Source organism: Crocodylus porosus, unplaced genomic scaffold (assembly GCF_001723895.1).
Source record: "Crocodylus porosus isolate Cpor-Errol unplaced genomic scaffold, CroPor_comp1, whole genome shotgun sequence".
Taxonomy (NCBI): Eukaryota; Metazoa; Chordata; order Crocodylia; family Crocodylidae; genus Crocodylus; species Crocodylus porosus.
Window position 1 is genome coordinate 92,083,621 of NW_017728886.1, and position 22,956 is coordinate 92,106,576.

At 43.4% G+C, this 22,956-nt stretch overlaps 1 protein-coding gene across 1 annotated transcript in view; it reads left to right on the forward strand.

Moving 5' to 3' along the window:
* Window positions 1-22,956, forward strand: part of HECW1 (HECT, C2 and WW domain containing E3 ubiquitin protein ligase 1) — a 298,561-nt gene that overhangs the window by 172,392 nt on the left and 103,213 nt on the right. The window contains exons 7-9 of the mRNA XM_019539214.1: window positions 14,838-14,980; window positions 16,556-16,656; window positions 18,154-19,518. Of these exons, the coding sequence (XP_019394759.1) occupies window positions 14,838-14,980; window positions 16,556-16,656; window positions 18,154-19,518 (1,609 nt within the window). The remainder of the gene's footprint in view (window positions 1-14,837; window positions 14,981-16,555; window positions 16,657-18,153; window positions 19,519-22,956) is intronic.

Here is a 22,956-nt window from a genome sequence, read left to right on the forward strand (position 1 = left end):
TCCACTGCTACCCCTGCGTCTAAGGATTTGGTGACCTGGTTGTAGAAGGCCACCAGGTTGATCTGACATCATCCACATGTATGACGGGCTGTGGGTTGGGAGTGAGGGGCACTGACAGGCCTGGGGTAGGGGCTATGGGTCGGAAGTGAGGGGCAATTGCATAGGCAGGGGCAGGGCACTTGGCATATCAGGGCTGCTCAGCACCATGAAGGAGCAGGAGGGACAGTCTCAGCTGAACCTGCATCCTGGTGAGCAAAGGGTAGGGGGAACTCTGAAAAAATACCAAACCAAAATCAAAAGCCAAAATATATAGTTATGCTGTGCTGTTTGTGCTAATTATTCTGCCACCTTTTGCTGCCTTATGCATCTAAGGAGGGAAAGAAAGATTTAGGCCACGTTGCTTAAGAGAAAAGAATTCCTTGTGAACTAGTTAAGACAGTATAGTATAAAGTAATAATTTCAAACCCTCCACTTTTTTTTTAATAGTGAACATATGAAGAGTAGAGATGCTGAGTGTTGGGGCACATTAAATATGTAATTGACCAGCTACAGTATGTATAATGAAAAAACCTACTGATGAAATATTCAGCTAAAAGACTAAATCTGTCCTCACACATCAAAACAAATTAACAGCTTTTTAAGATTTACTCCTGCTTATATCTTCCCTTTAGCATGATAAATATCCAACATAAATTTTCTGTTTAATTATATTGCTTATTCAACTTCAGATCAAGAGACCAATCTCTCCTGTCACCAAATTTTAATTTACCTACCTTTCGTCGTGTATTAACAATTTTAAAAGTGTAATTTATACTTAAATAATCAGAGTTAATGATTTATTTCAACAGTTTCATTGATGGCATTGTTGGAAGCCCATTTCTGTGATCCCTTCCCCTTAGTATGGTTTTTACTAGGGCTGTTAATGCACACAATTAACATATTAATCATTGTTCTCATTCATTTTTTTAATGCGTTAATCGTGCACGTGGTTTTGGAGCCTGAGCCCAGGCTTCACTCCGCCACTGTCACTGCCACCCCTGGACCGACTTGCAGGGCAGCAGTGGCAGAGGACTGCAGGATAGCCTGGGCACAGGCTCTGGAAGACTGCAGTGGGGGGGAGGGGCACGCATAGACACAGACAGAGACATGTAGCTGCTTCCCTCCCCCATGCCCCACACACACTTAGCTACTGGGCTGTGTGTGTGTGTGTGTGTGTGTGTGTGTGTGTGTGTCTGCCTCTCACTCCCAAGCCACAGCCCCCCCCAGCCCTGCTTCTGCCCCTCACTCCTGACCCACAGTATCCCAGATTCTGCCATGGTATATGGGTACCCCCCTCCCCAGGCTTCAAATCCCACACACACTCCCAGAACCCCCCACACCTTCACAAATTCCCCCCCACACATACACACATACCACACAGACCCCAACCATACAAAGTACCTGCATCATTTTACATAAGTTTGAGTTTTTCTGCACCTAATTTTGAGTTTTTAGCTGTGCAATTAAAATCGTGATTAATTGCAACTAATTTTTTTTATTGCACAACTAACTGTGATCAGATTTTTTAATCATTCGACAGCCTTACTTTTTACCATGCTTACATTATGCATTGAAATGGTTGCCCCTGCCCCTCTCTCTGAAATGCATATGGGTACCATTCTACTCTTCTTCAGATCTCCCTGAAGAATAAAAGATTCAATAAAAGGTCCAAAAATAAAACCAACTTTTATGAGCTCAGTTGAAAAATGTTGCAGTTATTCCCAATAGAAATTTTACAGACTGAGCTTTCCAGCAGCATCCTTGAACCTCTTGATTGACTGAATGAAATTACAAGCTCTTTTAGGCATCCCAAAAGATCTCCTAGGCTCTAAAAAGCTATCAGCTATGATGTAAGGATCACAGAGACTCAGTTGTTAAATTCCTGGAGGTAAATAGACTGCTCCAACTTTTATTTGAGCCTAATTTGCATAAAATGAACTTTTCCAACCAGGAAATCTTACACCACTTTTTAGCTCTTCTGGGAAATATGAATTTTCATTTCCACCTGGGAGAAGTTTTACAATCTTTGCACTCTCCTATGCCTGAGGAAGGACATGTATGTCTGAAAACTTGCAAATAAAGAAAATGTTTGCAACTTTCTAGTTGGTCTAATCAAAGATATCTCTACGAAGAGTTCTGAACTTACAAAACCCATTGCAGCCTTCTTAATTATATTCGGGCAGTAACATTTTATAATCTTATCATATATGCATAATGTAAACCATTTCCTCCCATATGTCCCATTCTATCAAAAGCCCAGAGCTATGTGAAAAATTCCAAACATATAATTTTAAAGTCTTGTGGAAAAGGGAAAGGACATTTTCCCACGTGTAAAATACAATGTTATGCTAGAAAAACATGACATTTCTGCAAAAAGCAAAGTTTGCTTGATGAAATGGTGAAAGTTTTACTTGAGTCATTCTTGTGAATGGTTACCAGGAGAAAAGTGAAGGATTCCTATGACCTCTCATTGATTTGCACATTTACATTTTCTAATTCAGCTGCTTGAGTACATTCCCAGCACTTACTACATAGGTCAGTGTCCATGAATCACAATAACATCAAGGAGACAAGACTCTGTTCTTACTTTTATTAGTAAGTTCCTATAAATCGACTACTCAGATTCAGTTTATAATAGACACCTTGGCCAAAGGCCTGTTTTTTCAATTTTTCTTTTCCTTTTACCTCTTTATAAGAGGCCTTGGATTAAATCCTCCTCTAGGAGCTGAACATGATTTGAGTAGTCTATTTCTAGATATTGACTCTGGGGGTGCAGACAGAAATGCAGCTCCCCACTATAACTGAGAAGACTTTACAGGAAACATTCTGAGTTACAATGATTCCCCAGACCAAACAGAAGTACATTGTTGGTTCCAGGGGTGAGGTGAATCTAGCTGCTGGCTAGAAACCTGCAGCTGTTTCATCCTAGCAATGGCCCTCCTCTCTCCTAGCCTGTCCCCATTTCAGAATGGGAATGGGGAAAGGCAGCAGAGGGAGCTTGATTCAGGGGTTCCCCAGCCAGAGCTGGAGGGTGGGGTAGGTGAATTGGAGCCCCCCCACCTCAAGAATGCTCCAATACAGCCACCCCACCCTAAAAAACCCCAGACTGAACTCCCTCTGCTCCCTTCCTCCCTCCCATTCTGAAAACAACTTGAGGCTGGCAGGCAGCAGTGCAGACAGAAGTTACAGAAGACTCTCTGTTTTGAAACATATTTATCTGACCCCTCATGCCAAGAGGAGTCAGATTTTCACTGGATTGGCCATTTTTTAAGCAGTCTGCAGCAGTGCACTTGTGTTTGGTCATGGTTATAAACAGCTTTCTGTGGCCAGGTCGGGCAAAAATTGTCACTTCTGTCTGTGCCCATGACTTAATCCTGAGCCTGCAGCACTGAAAACAGAACAGTGGTATGATTCCCCAGCTCAAGGGCAAGAAATCCTTCCCCCATAACCCTTCCCCCATAACCCTTGCCCCCTTCCTAATAATCAGGTTGTAACCCAGAATTTGTCCATTCACCTCCCAAATAAGAACTGAATTTTTTTTTGGCTGACCTAATTGAAGGAATGAGTATTGATTTGCAGGGGCTCACTGGGAACACCTGCAGGCAGAGGATGTACAAATGAGGTATATCAAAGATATAGCTCACAGCTCTGATCCAGCCCACAGGGCCTGTACCAGGAAACTGAGCTTAAGAATCCATTGTGAGCAATATTTTAATATTAAAGGTACAGATCATGCTTTCTAGGCTTTGTGAAAAAATACACTGTTTTGTCTCACAGATTTTTCTTCAAATTAGCTTCCATCACCACCCTATGCAGATCCATTTTTCCCATCACAGAAGCTGAAAGGAGTGACTCCAGCAATGTTTTCAAACAGTGTCCCTTTGTCTTTTATATTACATTTTCAGTCCATTATAAATGTCTCCCCCTCATTTGTAATTATGAGAATAGAATCCCCTTCTGGAGAACTGTATTTGTGAAAGGGAAGTGAGGGGGTGAGGTAGGTTTGGAGGGAGTAACCCCCTACCACCTCCTCTACCAACCCCAAAGGGAGTAGTTCAAGCACAGTGTAACATCTACCTGTCCTTCCATCTCCTCCACCCACCCAGTGTGTCTCCACAGTGTTATGGAACCTCTCTTTCAGAGGCTTTTCGGCAAGAGCAGCAGGCACCATCTGGCTCCAGAACCATGATGCTGGCATTGTTTTCCCGCAGCTCTGATAGATCCACCCACCCCCAAATCCTTGGAGATCTAAGGTCATCACAGGATTTGGGGTGGGGTGCTCTGTACCTCTGACTATTTTTACGTGAATTATATAACAACAGATATTCTATATATATAAAGGGCTTAGTCCATCTGTCTGTGTGTCTGTCCATAATGCTCTTGGAGCACTCTTATTGGTTGTCTCAGCAGCCAATCACAATGCTTACTGAAACAACCAATCAGAGTGCTCCACATAGACACACAGACAGATGAGGGGGGAGGTGGGTAGCAGTGCACAGCCAGATGTGGAGCAGTGGCAGCATGGGGCAGTGGGTGGCAGTGGCCACCCACCACCCTGTGCTGTGGGGGGTGCGCAGCCAGACATGGAGCAGCGGCAGCACAGGCCAGTAGCAGTGGCTGCATGCAAGCTTTCCCCACTTGCTCCTGGGATGTGGCGGTGGCGCGGGGTGGTGGCTCTGTCCCCCATCCCCTGTCCCCCCCCGCCACATCATTCTTGATATGCAATTCGCTAGTTGCATGATAATGATCAGAGATGTGATGTGATGCCTAAGTGCCTTGGGTGCTTTCAACCTGATGTTAAATCTTTAAGAATTTATGGTCACCTACTTTCTTTAAGTTTATTTTTAAACTTTTCCAGATTTACACAACAATCATTATTCTCTTGCTGGTGCAGTCATAGCCCCACTGAAGGCAACAAGAGTTCCAGCTAGAACTGAATGGAAAGTGCAAATCTAAAAAATTGTAAACACAAATTAGATAGTAGAGAGACCAACTGAAAATCCAGTATTTGAAGGTGATAGAGGGATATCTGTAAACTGAGATCTTATTTAACTTGACAGCATTTGATATGGTACAACATGGGAAATTAGGGCCATATGCAGATGAGCATGGCTGTCCGGTATATGGTGCCACAGACACGCCTGCGGTACCACATACCACACAATCAGCTGTTCTCCATACTGCAAGGGAGCAGCATGGGAGTTTTTCTGACCCCTGAATATCCAGGGGTCAAAAAAACCCAAACAAAAAAACCATGTAGCAGTGCACATGGGGGCAGCATGTGCCTCTCAAAACTGGAGACTGGCTGCCCAGAACCAAGCTTCGGCTGCTGGCCAGGTTTCAAGTAGCAGGAGTGCCGCCACTGCTGCAGCCCCTGGAGGGCCCCCAAACCCCAGGTAAGGCTGCTGGGGCCAGCACGTTGCTGGTCCCAGCCTCTGCTACCCCAGCCTAGGTAATCTGCTGTGCACCAGAGGACATGTGGCACAAACCTTCCCTGGGACAACTAGTGGCGGCACAAGGTGTGCTGCTGTTAGTTGTCGCCAGGGAACCAAATGTCCATGCTCATGTGGACGTGGCCTATGAGTTCAGCAGAATAATGGATGTGTTGAAAGGGGAACTAGTGGACAAGAAATGAGTTATCAATGGAGTTTCTCAAGAATTGGCTTTAGAACCATTATTTTTTAAAATTGTAATAGCCTTGTATAAAAAGTAGAAATTTACTAGTAAAATTTTATGATGGCACAAAGCTGAAAACATTGTCGGTACAGAAGAGGATTGGAAAATCATACAGGAATTTTTGGAAACAACTAGACTAACAGAAATGAATGATGTCTAATAGTACAAAATAGAAGGTGACTTTAGGGACTTAGATCAAGAAGTTCTGCTACAAGATGGAATCTCAACTATTGGAAACAGTATAGACAAAGACCTCTTGATATATTAACTGATCATAGATTGGTTCTGATAAAAGAATATAGGTGTCTGAAAAAAGTCAACGAGATTCTTAGGTTCTCTTAGGTAAAGTATTTCTACTAGAGTTAAGAAATATTAATGCCATTGTACAAAGTGCTACGGAGACCTCCTCTGGAATACTGTATGCAGTTCTAATTACCCATGTTCAAGAAAAAGGAACACAAACTGGGACAGGTGTAGAAAAAGGACAGTTGGGGAAATAGAGAGCCTGTCTTATATGAGGGAAATGGAAAGAGCTTTTCTTGTTCAACTTAAAGAAAACTGAGAAGGGGCCTGCTTTTCTGTATATGTATCTGGGAGGGGAAAGATCTACAGATAATGTTGTCACAAGAGCAAATCGATTATCAAGTAGCCATGAGTAAAGTTAGAAACAGGAGAAAAGTTCAACTGTCAGAGGAATGATATTCTAGAACAGCTCTTCAGAAGGAATAGTGATACAGGAAAATCTAGCTGGTATTAAGATGAAGCTTGACAAGTTTATAAAAGGAATTAATGTTGTGGTTGCTTCTGTTGTGAGAACAGTAAACTTAATGCCCTAGGACAGAGGTTCTGAACTGGGGGTACATGAGATATATTTCATACATTGTCTAACACAGGTCAAAAAATTAATTTCTATTGGAAGGGGGTATGTGAAGTCTCACTCTGAGACCAAAGGGTATGTCGACTGAAAAAGGTTCAGAACTGCTGTCCTGGGAGGTCCCTTCTGGTCCTGTGTACATAGTTAATTTGCAGGTAGGCATGCCTGAAAATACAGAAACTGGTCTTCACTGTACTGAAAATGTACTACTTATCTAAAGATAACTGGCTGAGAGACATAAGGTCCGAAGCAAAATTCAATATAGCCATCCCCAAGGTATCATTTAACTGGCATTAAAACCAGGATTTTTATTTCTAATTATGCATTTGAGGTTTTTTACTTATTTTCAGGATTCTGAACTTTTAGTTTTCATATTTTCAAATTATTTTCTGAAACCATTAGATTTACATTTTCTTTCTAAAAAAAAGAAAACCGAGATTCTCAGTTAATCACATGACTCCATGAACTAAAACTAAGAGAACTACTAGTTTACAATTTATCTGTAAAAATGGTGACAGAAACACTGAAGATGGCAAATGATTTTTTCTTACAACAGGTAATGGGTGAGGTTATCAATAGAGCAGGTTGTGGGCATATGCAAGGAAGAGCATTGACCTGCCTTTTCCTGCGTAAAGTTCCCATTTTTATTTCACATTATGATCACAGAACCTCCTCTTTTCAGCACACTTGGTATGAATTATGCATAGCCACATCACTCAGTGTGCACCCAAGGGTACTGTAGAATTCATCATTAGGGCTCTTTTTATTCACAAATATGCAGGCAAAACTGTCATCTTTCCAGCACACAAAAGTAGACTGGCTGCTCTTGTGTGATGGTTTGTAAATATTAAACAAACAAAAAGAGACATTATGCATATTAAACACTATAGAAGTTACTGGCATTTTATATTGGGGGTAGGAAGAAACCACAAAACTCAAGAGTGCTTTTCACTGCACATGAACATTAGAGGCCAGACTTCAGGTAGTGTAAGGGCTTCCAAGGTTCAATAGCTAGGTTAACACAAGGGTTGACACTTGTAGAGGGAAAAATATGGAGACCAAAACAGTAGTCACATGGAACCTTCTGTATGTACAAATTCATCAGGACAAGAAAACCAGATTACCAAGATGGTTATCCCTTCACTGCAAAACAAAACTATGTTTTGATCTTGTTCAGATAAGGCACAATTGCATTTAATTGTGTCTGTAAAAAGTTCCCCTTCTTAAAAAGTAGATGTGGTTCCCTATGGTAGCTAGAAAATTATATTTAGAAGTTTGCTTTTAGGAACTGGCTTGTAGGTAAAGTAAGTAGTGCATTAAAACAATGGTCTAAGAGAATAGTAAGGGTTAATTGGTTTCAGAAAGTCTTCAAGGCCCACTTTCCCTGGAGCAGCCGGACACACAGGCTGGGAAATTGAAGATATGTACCACACTGTTCCATAACAGAGATATGCTGTGGTGGGTAGGTCAGAGTGACCAACTGCATAGTCCCTGAGCTTTTCGGTTTTGGTGGAAAGACTAAATTAAAACACCAGCAAATGAGCAAGTTAAGGTAGTTTCATATTTTCATAGTTGGTAGGGTCGGAAGGGCCCTGAGCAGATCATCAAGTCTCACCCCCTGCCATGGACAGGAAAGAATGCTGGGGTCAAACGACCCCGGCAAGGTGATTATCTAGCCTCCTTTTGAAGACCCCCAGGGTAGGAGCAAGCACCACTTCCCTTGGAAGTTGGTTCCAGATCCCAGCCACCCTGACTGTGAAATAGTGCTTCCTGATGTCCAGCCTGAACCTACTCTCAGTCAACTTATGGCCGTTGTTCCTAGTTACTCCTGGTAGTGCTCGAGGGAACAGGATCTCTCCCATTCCCTGCTGGTTCCCCTTGGTTAGTTTATAGACGGCCACCAGATCCCCTCTCAGCCATCTCTTATGGAGGCTGCACAGGTTCAGGTCCTGTAACCTCTCCTCATAGGGCCCGCCCTGCTGCCCCCGATCATGTGAGCGGCCCTCCTCTGGACCCTCTCCATGTTGTCCACATCCCTCCTGAACTGCAGCACCCAGAACTGGAGGCAGTACTCCAACTGCGACCTGACCAGTGTCACATAGAGGGGGAGGATCACCTCTTTGGATCTACTTGTGATGCATCTGTGGAGCATCTTGCTCTTTGACATAGAGCGCCACACCTCCACCTTTCCTCTATGTTCTATCCCGCCTGTACAGCCTATAGCCCTTGATATTTACTGCCCAGTCATGGGTTGAATCCCACCACATTTCAGTGAGCCCCACTATGTCTGGGTTTATGTTAGCTACCAGGAGGACAAATTCCTCCTGCTTGTTCCCCATGCTACGAGCATTAGTGTAAAGGCATTTAAGGCCTCACAGATTCACAGGTGTTTGGGTCAGAAGGGACCTTAGCATATCATCAAGTCCGACCCCCTGCCCTGGGCAGGAAAGAGCGCTGTGGTCAGATGACCCCAGTCAGGTGCATGTCTATCCTCCTCTTAAAAACCCCCAAGCTAGGGGAGAGCACTGCCTGCCTTGGAAACCCATTCCAGATTCTGGCAACCCTTACTATAAAGAAGTTCTTCCTGATGTCTAACCTAAATCTACTCTCCGTCAGTTTGTACCCATTGTTCCTAGTGTCCTAGTTACTCCGAGGGTAAAAAAAGCATCTTCTATTTCTTGCTGCCCACCTCCTCCCACCCCCCGATGAATTTGTAGGAGGCCACAAAACCACCTCTTAGCTTTCTCTTGCAGAAGCTGAAGAGATCCAGGGCCCTCAATCTCTCCTCATAGGGCTTCGCCTGCAGGCCCCTAACCATATGAGTGGCCCTCCTCTGAACCCTCTCAAAGTTGTCTACATCTCTCTTGAAGTATGGCGCACAAAACTGGATGCAGTACTCCAACTGCAGCCTGACGAATGCCACATAAAAGGGAAGTAACACCTCCCTGGACCTGTTTATCATGCATTAGCAGGTGCATGACAAAGTGCGGTTAGCTTTACTGATCGCTTCATCACATTGACAACTCATGTTTGTTTTGGTGTCAACAATGACTCTGAGATCGCTTTCCGCTGCTGTGCTACTGAGAAGGCCCTCCCCCCAGCCTTTAAGCATGCTGGTGATTCCTTCTCCCTGGGTGCAGCACCTTGCACTTGTCCTTATTGAACTGTATCCTATTCTGTTCTCCCCACTTTTCCAATCTGTCCAGATTCATTCCCTACCCTCTAGTGTGTTAACTTTATCCCATAATTTGGTATCATCTGTAAATCTGGACAGAGTGCTTTCCAAGCCCTCCTTCAAGTCACAGATGAAGACAATGAACAGCACCAGTCAAAGGACTGAGCCTTGCGGGACTCCACTGCCCACATCTTTCCAGGTCGATAGGTCCAGAGGACTGCCTGTCCTCTTGATTACAAGTGTAACTTACATCAGTGTAATTTATCTGAAACATGTACTTTACAATGGTCTAAACATGCCATGCATTCAGACCTCTTAAGTATGCTCCGTGCTTCTATTAAACACTTCTGAAAGAGAATTGAGACAAATCTCCAGTAATATCATAAGTAGCTTCTTTCATTTAGTCACAAGTAAGAGTCCTGCTAACAGAAAACACCATGTCTTACTTAAGTACAATAATACAAATAAGCACTCATATTAAGATTGTACCAAGTTACCAAACATTGATAACCTACAGTAGTACATTTTATACACAGCTTTGTTTCCTTGCTTTGCTTCCTATTTCCTTTCTTTTGCATTCTATATAATTAGTGTGGATCAAGATTAATCCATTGAACTTCACTATGCATTGGCAACTAAACTGTGCATCTACTAAATCCAGTTGCACAAAGACTAATCTCAGAGCAGATTAAGATAACTATTTAGTTATTACATTTAATACTTCCAACCAAACTGATAACACAAGTGTATGCCAATGTGAAATAAGCTTCCAAAACAAATTCATGAAATCCCTTACTTCAGTTCTTGAGTGAACTGTGCCATGACTTTATTTAAATGTCATACACCTCTTTACCCATACTCTTTAGAGTATTAGAATCCAAGAGTATTAATCTTGATTGAATGGTCATGACTTTTTTTTTAAATGTCACATCTCCTTACCCATGCTTACTATTTTAGATTAAAAACAAATTCTCATTCTTACCTTTTTTTTGGTATTTAAAGTACCAGCTTTGTTCATCTTTTAGACATTTTAAAGTTCTTATTCACCAACACTGTTGTTGGTTGGATGCCAACACTATACAGCAATATTTGCATAAAGGTTTCTGTTACAGCTTTATGAACATAGGTATTTCCATAATTAATAAAAACATTAGAATTTTTTCATCAAGGCCTCCTGTAAGTGTATGCACCACCACCCCTGATCCCCGGACTATCCGGACCCCTGCCACTTACCTGGGTACTTCTTGTGCCCACTGCCTATCTTGGCTGGGAAGTGTCGTCATTTCCCCTTGTGGCCCCATCCTCTGGTGAAGCTAGTTTCAAGCATGCCATATGAGATCAGTCAACCTGGAAGAAAAGACACGCTTGCCTTTCAGGGAGAGGTGAAGCCCATCCCACCCGAGCATACCCCCTGTGCGAAAATATGGGTCATTGTCCATTGAACCTGAGGCCTGCTTGGAAGCACCAACTCCAAAGCCACCAGTTGACCACTCTGATGCAGGCTTCATGGAGCCATCCGTGTCTACTTACCAGAAGAATAGAGGAGAATACCACCTGAGCCCCCGTCTCCTTGAGCTTGGCTCCCAGGGCCTTGTAGTCCTTCATGATGCAGTCTGGACTGCTCCCCACTGTGTCATTTGTTCCCACATGGATTAAGACCATGGGGTGCTGGTCCAAGGGTCGAACGAGTTTCGGGATCATGCCTGTAGATGTGTGCATGTGATGGGTTTGGGAAACAAAGGAATATGCTGACAGAACAAAACATGGGCAGTATGATGACCACAGGAAAACCAACCAACAGTACCCGAGAAGGAAGAGTCATCAGAGAAGGGAAAGGATACAAAAGGAAGAATTTCAGAGTAGCAAAGTGTCCCCTTGGCCTTCTACCTCCAGGCTGCTGACATCTGACATTCAAGAAAGAACCACAGGGTTTGAAGCTTGCATACTGACTAGATATACCTTTCCCCTATGATAGCCCTAGGACTGGTAGATATAGAATTGGGGTGGGGGGGAAGGCGGTTATTATGTTTGCTTTGCATGCATTATTTTTATCTGCTATCACTGTGTATCAATAACATTTGCCTATTATCAAATGGAGAAATGGTCAGTCTGAGGGCTTGGGTCCTCTCAGAACAAGGCATCTGGGTCATAAATCCAGTGCCAACATCCTAGGCAGATTTCAGTGCCCCTAACTTAATACACAATGTACCTGTTTCCCTGCATTACTGATGATATCTTCTCAAACATTGTCATATCTTGTTCTTTGAGTCAAAAAAGAACTATCTGGATTTATTTCACTCCAGGGTTAAAAAAAATATATTTGCATGTTAAATATTACTTACCTCAGATCTGCACCACATGGCAAAGGCGATAGTTTAGAATAGATCATTAATGTAGTTTTCACTTTATTTACAAAGTGCAGTGTTTTGCACCCTTTTGTCCTTCATGGACCCCTAAAATATTCTGACTGGAGGTGCAGCCCCCTTTGGATTGTAAGTACAGGTGTCCACATGTTTTTCCTTGATCACAGTCATCTTTCATGAACCCTTTGGACATAGCCAGAGCAGCCAGGCTGCTGGGGGTTGTGGGAGGGGAGCAGCAGGATCAGGCCAACCTGGCGGCAGGGGGGGAGCGGGAGGAGCGGGCGCAGGGGTGACATGGGAGCGGGGTCGGGAGGCGTGGATCTGGACCTGACACGGGAGGAGGCTCACTCCTCCCCTCCCCCCACAGCAGCTGTGTTGGGCTGGGCCCACTGTTCCACCCACCCCACATACACACAAACACACACTGCCGTGGCAGGCTGGCTTTTCCCCCAGCTCAAGCTCGCTCTCCCCTCCACGTTGAGCCCAGGCCCGGCCCGGGCCCAGTCCTCCCTTGGCCACACCATCACTGCCAATGCCACAGCGTATGCCCGCTCCACACCCCCACATTGGGCCCACTCAGGGACAGGAGCAGCGGGCTTAGGGCTGATGTAGGGGAGGGGGGTGGGGGAGGAATGGACCCGGGCCTGAGGGCGGGGAGGAGGCCCACTCCTTCCCTCTCCCTGCCGTTGCCATGGCCACGTAAGGTCAGGCCTGCTGATCCCACTCCTGCTGCGGTGGACCAGCATTTCCCCCACTCAAGCCCATTGCCCCCAACCCGTGTTGGGCCTGGTCCCACCTCTCCCCCCACTCCATCCCCTGTGTCCCTACCATCATGGTGGCAGGCTGCCTTCTGTCAGAATGCTTCTTCGCACTCTGATTTGCTGTTTGTCAGCCAATCACAGCACAAATAAAGTGTTACGGACAGACAGACAGCTTTAGGCTTTTATAATATTAGAATGGTTGATCTTAATTTGCATGCATGCATGCATACATGTTCTACTCCTTGGAGATTCTTTGCACTAAAAGTGTCAACATCATACTCCTTTTTGACTGCAATGACAAACCGAAGTGTTTATAATAATGCCATACATATATTGGTTATTTCTGTTGTGCATTTCATACAACTGTCATAAAGCAGCTAGTTGCTATAAGGTTTTAGCAGGCTATAACAAAAATGATGATGATAGTTTTCAAACTACCTAGACTTGGCTTTTGCATTATATAGTACAGAACATGTGGACAAAAATATGGTTTAGCACTTCTTTAAGAGTATTCCTCTGTATTTCTTTTCACACACACACTGAGCTTCTATGGATCAACCAGCCTGGTTGCTCACTTCTGAGCTACTTCAAGACAATGATTACAGCTGCAGCCTCCACTCACTTAATTTGAAGTTCCTCGATGTGGATGTTCACCATCTCCAAAAATCAGGTCCTAATTCAGCAGAGCATTGGTTCAACCTCAAGAATCAATAACCTGAAGCCATACTACATTAAAAAATTATGCGGACTAGTGCTGACTAATTATTTCAGTCATCTCAGGGCAATGCACAATTTTAACATGGAAGTTTTCTGCTCTTTGGACATTAGTCTTGTAGGCCAAGTCAAACAGTCATCCCATACTAACCCATCCCATCCCAAAGCTATTGGCACCCCCATTATGACCTCTTTCTTCAGTGTAAAACTCAACTGCATCATTAAAGCCACTTGGAAAATGGATAAAGTGAGCCAAGCCAGCATCCACTCTGCTTCTGTAAGGGATCCAAATCCTGCCCCAAAAACAGATCCAGTCAGTTCAGAATAGACTTGGGTCCATAGCACAAAATGCCTATCATAACTGAGACTGTCATCATTATTGGCAGTCTTGGCAAAGAGGGAAAAATCTGAAGGGTGTGAAACAAATCTACCGTCTCTTTTCATAGGTTTGGCCTTGAAAATTCAGGGCTGAGGTATTATGATAGTACTGCCTATGCTGTACCTGTTTGAATAAAATGAGAACTAGGCAGTGAATCCAGCACCTTGAATCTGTGTGGCAAAGGAGCAACAGTGGGTTTTTGGGGGTAAACCAGTACCATTATTTTTGACACTTTCTAAAGTTGCTGTTTGGAGGTTATTATTATCCATAGCCAGGATCCATTTTCCTATAGCAAAACTCCCATTGGTTGGTTTGATAGAAATTCCTGTCGTTTGCCAGAATAGTTGGAATTAATTGCATCTTCTCCCCTCCCCTCCCCCCACTTTGGAAACAAAATGCCTCAGCAGGACTGAGCTTGTGTTAACAGTGCAGAATCTATCCCAATATTTTTCAGTGGATTATAATCTTCAGGGCGAGACCATCACATTGCTGTGTGCATGTAAGCGTGCATGCCAGAATGAAGTCCTGAATAGGGGCTTTAAGGACCACTGTACTATAAATAATGAATGCCATTCCCATTAGTATCAAATAACTGCAAATATAGAGGCCTGATCCTGCAATGTGTTGAGCACTTCCTGGGAAGTGTTGCCACAGAGATCCTCTGAGGCCGTGCTTTGTATCATGTGCGATGATTACACCCTGGGCTTCACATAGTTATTTTAACCTAGTATTATTTTTCTCCTGGTTCTGTGAAGCCACTGGAAGACCCTTCTGTTAGGTGGTGTGCAGTAAGCTAAAAATTGATACCTGAAAGCCATGTGCTAATGTTGCATTCCATGTTCTTTCTCTGTTATAGCAGTTCAGTTTTGTTTCTCTTCCTACGGATGTTCTGGAAATAGAAGTTAAGGATAAATTTGCAAAGAGCCGACCAATCATTAAACGCTTCTTGGGGAAATTGTCCATGCCAGTGCAACGCCTGCTCGAGAGACATGCTATAGGGTAAATCTGTTCTTTGTGTGACTTTTGTTATTTATGACTCATGAAAAGGAGAGCAAAGCCAATGGATAAAATAATATATGATTATATAATGATATAGTTAGAAACTGGTACAGACCATGGATTTGTCTAATTATGGTGTTGGTTTAAGGTAGAATTTACAGGACTACCGGATCATCATCCTCTGCCAATCAACTCATTCTTTGTAATTTTGTTGGGAATCACACTGGTTAATTGTGCAGGATGATAATCAAAGAGTTGGCATAATGCACGGTCTGGTCTCTGTTAAGAGTGTATATATGCAGGGCCTGGTATTTGGACTTCAAATATTTGTGTCTGTATTTTCCACAGGATGCTTTCATGTTTTAAGGAGTCATCTATGGGTCAAAATAATGCAAGATCTGGTCTTCCGTCCCTGTTCTAATGCCTGGATGGTGGAAATAGCTTGAGAAGATAAGTGTGGCAAGTTACAAGAGCACTTACCTCAGTGAACAAGAGTAACTTCAGCTCAGCTTCCCTGCTTCACTTCTCCTTTGCACAGGTGCTCCAGAGAAGAGCTGGGTAATGGCCACTTGGGGAAGGCAGAGCCCCATATCTGACATCTGGGGGTCTGACTGAACCTCAAGACAAGAAGCTTTCTGATTGCATCACCTCACTTCACTTCTTTGTTGTAAAAGCTGGTCAGCTGCAGGGAAAGACCTCACTGAGAGCAACTGTTTTGTACCACCATCCTGCAACCAGACCTTGCTTTATTTTATCTCTGTAAATGACTCCTTGAAGCAAAAGTTAAAGACATGCATACAAGTATAGAGAAAACAGAATCCTCAGGTTTCCATGTGTGCCTGGATATTCTCTTTCATTCAAGCTTCAAATGTATATGTATATCCTGGCACACACACAATACTGAACAGAAATTGAAATGTGCTTTGTCTAAAAGTATATGAATAATAATGTTTAGCACCCTTCACACTCACAGTGATTTACAGGCATTGATCCAGCTTCATTTTGGGCAGCAGGGAGATAATGTTTTCTCTAGTTCACTCTCTGGAGGGGAGGTTGAAGTGTGGATCAGGGAGGGACTTGAATAAGGACAAAATGGAAGCGTGGTGAACTTTGTCAGGAATGTGCTCCTGGTGCTGCTTGGAGGTAAGAGTGGGAGAAAAACATAAAGGGGTAGACATAGACATAGACAATCAGATAGCTGGAAGAGCAACGGAGGGAGGAGAAGGCAGAAACAGAAGAGGTTTGGCAAAGGGAAGGAAAAGAAGGATCTCAAGAGAAGCTAGACACAGTCAGGTCACCAGGCAAGGAAAACTTGTCAGCATATTCATAACCCACAAACATGGGTTAGTCACTTATTAAACATTTCCACTGCCACAGTAAGTGAAGACACTGACCTGGCATCCCCAAGCCTTTGTTTCCTTACACAGACAGACATGCTCATGCTACTGGTAGGACTAACACCGTACGAAGCACTTCGGAAGTGCTAGTGTTTCTGTAGGATGTACCCATTTTCTCTGTGTACAATGAGCACTGGATTTGGTGACCATTTCCATGACAGTACTTGTTTTCTTACAGGGACAGGGTTGTAAGCTATACTCTGGGCCGCAGGCTTCCTACAGATCATGTCAGCGGCCAGCTGCAGTTCCGATTTGAGATCACTTCTTCCATCCATCCAGGTATGGGCTGTTTTTGTAACCCCTTATTTATTTAAAGATTCTGTTTTTGTCATTATTTATATGCTTTTCTTCACAGAGGCATGAATTTATTTAAGTCTACACTAGACCTTTAAGCATAGCTGTGAGCATTATAGGGGTGTGTATATGAGCATGGAGGCTGCTCCACAATTAATCAAGTCTGCAGTGATAGTTACTGTGCTCCAACAACCTCCCATGTCTCATATATCAGTTGTCCCTGCACTTCAGAACAAGTTTTAGTTCAAGCATCCCTGCTGCCATTTTTAAGCGTAGGGACACTGATATACGAGATGCTGCAGCACTTTAATTAGAGCAGCTCTTGGAGCCACTCTAATTAAAGTGCAGCCCCCCACCCCTGGAGCACATGTAAAAGTGCCATATGAGTCACCATTTCCCTCCTGCTGTGCCCTTGCTCCAAAAGTATGGAGTCATTTGTTGCTGGCCTGACCAGGAATCAAGACTCTCCTCCTCTGCTGGGTTAAATCCCTTAGGAAGAGAGGGAGACAGGGAAGAGGAGTTAAAGTTAGGGTTCCCTTTGTCCCAGGCACCTGCTTCATGAATCCTCCAATACACCTACTTGCTTTTTCACCCTGGACAAATATAGCACCACATACAATTTCTGACCATATTGTGTCTAATCTCCTGGGTATATTTTAACAACCTTCACAGCAATGGGACATTGACACTGTCCTCATCTCCCTGCTTTACCTGTGGCAGGTTAGGGTGTTCCTGCTGTTTTGGATGATGTACCTTGTTGTTGTGTGACAAGGTTGCCTGTGTCATTTTAAGAATAGGCTAGACATGCACTTAAATGGGATGGTTTGGATAAGGATGCTTCTGCCTTGAACAGGGGGTACTAGATGACCTCCTGAGGTCCCTTTCGGCACTGTTTTTCTACAATTCTTTGTTTTACATCACATATGGGGTATCCACCTAGGAGAAGGTGACATGGAAAAAAGTAAGGTCAAAGAATGGTCTTGTGTGTGGTTGCATGTGTGTGCATGAGGATGTCCTACCCAGTTGCATGCAGTAGAAGTGGAAGTAGGGCTAAGTTCCCTTCTCTGGAGAAGTATTGAGTAGTGAATGGTAGCAGGAGTCATACCAGGGGAAGCTGGAAACAAGAAGTGAACCATTCTTATCAAGAAGGATACTGGGTGAGGATTCCCAGAAAGGAGTTCTCCCAGAACAGGTAGCAGAGAGGGCGATATTATACATCCAGTGTATGACTATGATTAGGCCTCTACTTTATATGTGCCCACTACAGAGTGGGCAGTCAGTCTCAACAGCAGTCTCCTAGTGAAAAGTAGTCAGTCTCAATAACAATTCTGTCATCCAACCATTTAACACTGTAATGTATGAGTTTAATTTTCTCAGTTTTCTGTGGATGCCTACCCTCCCGCAACCACCTGTTATATCTGCCCCTGATTCGGTAAACAACTCTCTTGTTAGAGGAGTAACTCCTTTTCTTGTTGCCTGCAGATGATGAAGAGGTCTCCATCAGTGCGGATCCTGAGCCAGCTGACCTGCAGGAAAGCCCTATGAACAACTCCCCAGGGGAAAGCCTCGGTGAGCCTCCATGCACCAGCACAGTGACCTCAGAAAGTGCAGCTCCAGAACAGCTAAATGGATTCAATGTGAACAGTGTCAATGTCAGTAGCCCTGGGGCTGTCAGATCACCTGGGGAAGTCAACCATGACAGCTTAAATGAAGAGCTAGCAGGAAATGGGGAGGTTGATGCGGTGCCAGCAGATGCTACTGAGCCTTTGGAATCCATCCCAGGAGAAGTGCTGCCTTCCCTGAGTGCCATGGACCTCACTGAGCAGTTGGCTCTGATGGCTTGCACTTCTCCTCCTGAGACTGAAGTTAGGGAAAATAACAAAGTCAATTCTGTTACTCAGGGAGACGATGAAATCTTAGAAGCCCTAGATACTCAGGAGGTGAGTGCAGATGTTCAAGCTGTCAAGGATGTAGAGAAGAGTCAGGATGAGGAAGGGGCTGCAGCCCAGGAGGAGGAAGACAACAAGCTGCAGTTAAGAACCACAACGAAGAGGAAAAATCGGCCGTGCTCCCTGCCTGTTTCTGAACTTGAGACCGTGATCGCTTCAGCTTGCGGTGAGCCGGAAACCCCTCGTACCCACTACATCCGGATCCACAATCTGCTCCACAGTCTTCCCTCAGCACAGATGAGCAGTGATGGGGAGGAGGAGCAGGGTGGAGGGGGTGAGAATGATGAAGAGTCGACAGTCAAGGACGTATCGGAGAAAGATGTGGTGAGCGAGACTGAGACGGTGGCAGCAGACCCTCCTCCTGAAAATGAAGCAGAAGAAAATTTCAGTCGGGGCACCATGCCCCGCAGCACCTCTGTTGAACACCTCTCAGATTTAAATGGGCAGCTACTGGATGGGGAACATATCAGGACAGAGAGTGAGAGTGAATTGAGTCCCCGGCCGAATGGGGACCACGAGTGTGATACATGCGACACCTCCTGCTACAGTCCATCCTGCTACAGCACCTCATGTTACAGCACTTCCTGTTACAGCACCTCATGTTACAGCACTTCCTGTTACGACAGTAACAATCGCTTTTCCAGCCATACCCGTTTCTCTTCTGTTGACAGCGCAAAGATTTCTGAGAGCACGGTCTTTTCCTCGCAGGATGATGAGGAAGAGGAAAACAGTGCTTTTGAGTCAGTGCCAGATTCAGTGCAAAGCCCTGAACTGGAAAGGGAGCAAGTGGATGGCTCCGCCCAGTGGCCAGATGAACTCCTAGCTCATGGTGGAAATCCACAAAGAGGCACAGAAAACCTAAACACCCCAGTAGCAGGTCCAAGCAGCAGAAGAGAAGGTTAGAACCTGAGAATCAATACACTGAACAACCTTGATCATCTGGATGTCACAGAGGACATCAGATAATCGAGGTTGCAGAGAAGCAAGGGAGTTCACAGGGCTATTAACAGATCTGTTGGAAATGTGACCTGTGCCAGGTATCAGAGAGGGTTGGATAACTGAGACTGTACTGGAAAAAAAAATCATAAAATGAGTATTTATATAATCAGTTCCTTTTAGATATTATAATAATTTATATTAATGAATCAGGTTGAGCCCAAGTAGCTACATAACAGATGAAAATTAGGAACGCCAATCCACCAATCTGTCCCTTTCTTCCTGGGGATCTTTTGGTTTAACAAATCTGATGTGCTACCATGTGTTTTACAAGCAATGAAGAAGACCTGTGTGTGGACATGAATAGGCAGATTCTCCTCCTGAGACTGAAGTTCCTCTTGAGACTGATATTCCAATTTGCTGAGGGTCTGGCTCAATATGTGTATGTTTGTTATATCTGTGCACGTTCATACACATGGAGAAGTGTCAGTATTTTCTAGTTATGATTGAAGCCAACTTCTTGTAACATGCCCGGTTTTCTAGGGCTGGCCATTGAAATTCACCAAAATTAGATTTCACAGGTTGCAGAACATCCCAGCCTAGATTTTTCCCCCCTTGGGTGCTTGAGGAGCATAAATATATCAAATGCAGTTTCCATCTCCATATCCTTCTCTAGAGTATATTGCTTAGAGAGGTACTGTTGTCTGTTTTCATACTTGTTTAATTATATTTTTGTCTGAACCTTTAAATGCCTGTGCTAAATTCATCCCAAGTGTTAACTCATTTTCCTTCAGTGCAGTTACGGTAGTGATGAATTTGGTCTTTTGTCTCTTCTTCAGCTGTTCACTTTTTTTTTTTTCAGGTAGACAAGGTAAAGGCATAGATCCTCAGCTACAGCCAGGGAGTATTCAGCAAAGTTAAAGGAGAGAGGTTGTGTATCCTCCAGGCCTGAGATAGCTGCCCCTTAATTTGAGATACACCAACTCAAAGTGTCTCCGAGAGAGTAACATAGCTGAGTATCTCTCGAAGGCCCCAATCATGCTTCCTACTGTCCAGTCACACCCCGGCTATAACAGAACCATTATGCTACTGGATGATCTCCTTACATTGGAGTCTTCCATCTGGAGCTGGATATACCAGACAAGAGCACATTTATATATTGCAGACCATTAATTATTTCATCTGTAGTGTGCAGGATGTATCTCAAAAAGTAAAAATTCCAAGAACTATACAGTAATAGAGACAAGAGGAACACCCAGGAATTCTTAGCTGCAGATGAGGCATTTTTTTAATACAGGTGGTATTTATGTGTTTGTGTGTGCATGTGCATCCCTTTTTGTTTGTTTATTTTATGGTTGTGTGTGTGCATACAGAGCAAGATAAAACAGAGTTTGTGTCCTATAGTAAATGGATTCATTGGTGCGCCGATATGATGTTTCAAGTTTGTGGGGGAGGGGGTGTCCCTTTGGTATATTTAAAGGGCATTATAGAATGTTCCGCATTCTCTAGTAGAGAACAAATACATAGAAGAGACAGGATGAATGGTTAGTTCAAAGTATTTTTTTATATTGGCTCAGATGTTTCAACAGTTGATTACATTGTTTCATTTATTTGGTGGCTATTACAAGTACAGTAGATATGGTCACCTCCATCCATCCAGGTGACTGACACTACTATGCTTCAACTGGCTTGGCGTAACTAACTTGACTAGGGGGAGTCAATTGTGGTGAGGTAAGTAAAGAAATGTAGATAGATAATCTGGTAGTTGGTGACATAACTGTAGTAACAGCATATTTTAAACCTATCACATATTTATTTACAGCACTGAATAATATCTTAAAATAGTTCTTTCTTCTGTACAAAGAGGGGGCACATGCAACTGTGAGATGGGTCCATGTACACATTAGCAACTTTAATTAAGACATTTAGGAGGTCTGTGATATCACCAGAGAACACAGAAGTGTGTGTATTTCTCTACCTACATTTTATCACGTAATTTTTCATACTATTCGATGACGCAAGATTTTTACAAGAATAACACCTGCGTAAATTTATACATAAAATAGCTTTCAGCCTTTCCTTTTAATATTTATAGTCTGTCAATTACCTGTTAAAATAAAAAAGATGTTTAAGAAAACTTTAATTTTAATGTACAGGTTGATGACGAGATATACAAATAAAAAAAATAACTCAGTATTAGCATCTCAAGATTTTTACCTTAAAGGTAGCTAAGCCAGTCAGCCTATATGGAATTTAGATCATTGGCATAGCCCTGTCTTATTTTTCTTTTAAAATATATTTATATAATTTTCTGGTGATGTCATGGTCATTAACATTACTTTTTTGTTTCTTAACTTACATGGGTCTCAGTTGTCTTTTATACATACCATGTAATATATGGTCAGGTTTTAGTAGACAACCATTGTCATACAGCTTGAAAACGCAGTCAGCAGTTGGGATAATAATTCTAAATCTCCTAGATTTTAAAAAAGGACAGGATTGGGGTAAATATTCTCTGAACTCTAGAACCCAGGACTTTCTCAGTTATGGGTTCCCTGTGCTCACCTTCAGTTCTAACAAAAGGAATGCTTCCTCCCCACAATAAGTTTGTAGTTCTTCAAGGGGTTTCAGATCAAATTATAAATGCTGGGTGAAGCTTAAGTAGCATGCGCGCATGATCAGAGCACTAGGATGAAAATACAAATAGGTTTCATTTATTTTTCACTCAAAAAAAAATCTTCTGCCCCTGTCTATTGTCTGTCTCATCCTCTTCTTCCTCTGCTACTTTTTCTTCTTCTTCCCCTTCTGTATCTCAAGTCTCCTTCTTCTTTATCTCAGGTCCCTTCCTGTGTCTTACTATCTTTGCCCTCTTCCCTACCCCCTCTGTCCCCTAAATGTTTCTGGTCCTTTCCTCATTACCCTACCTACCACTGCAACTTGACGGTTTGAATTTTGAACTGTTCAGAGTCTTGTTTTCAAGCCTCAAGAAGAATGGCTCCCTGCATGGCAGGGACTGCAAAATCCTGGTGCTCAAGTTCTTGCACACTTGCACACGCATGCACGTGCATGCGTAGAGACCCGTGTGCGTGCACACAGATTTGCTCCAAAGAAGGTTTTCGTAATAGCAAACAAAGCTTCAGAAAGTGGCACCAAGCCACTCAGTCAGAGGGAGCAAATCCAAAATTAGACCCAGGATTTTGCATGCTCCTTCCAGTCTCCTGCAGGAACTTCCGTTTGATAGTACTTATAAAGTACTTCTCAGAGATCAAGCCTGATTCTCCTTTCACTTACACTGGGGTCAATCTAGAGTAAATGAGTCCAGGATCTGGCCCATTTCTTATTGTGTATTCAAGGCCAAGAACCTTGACTGCATTATTTTAATAATTCCTTGCCATGAAAG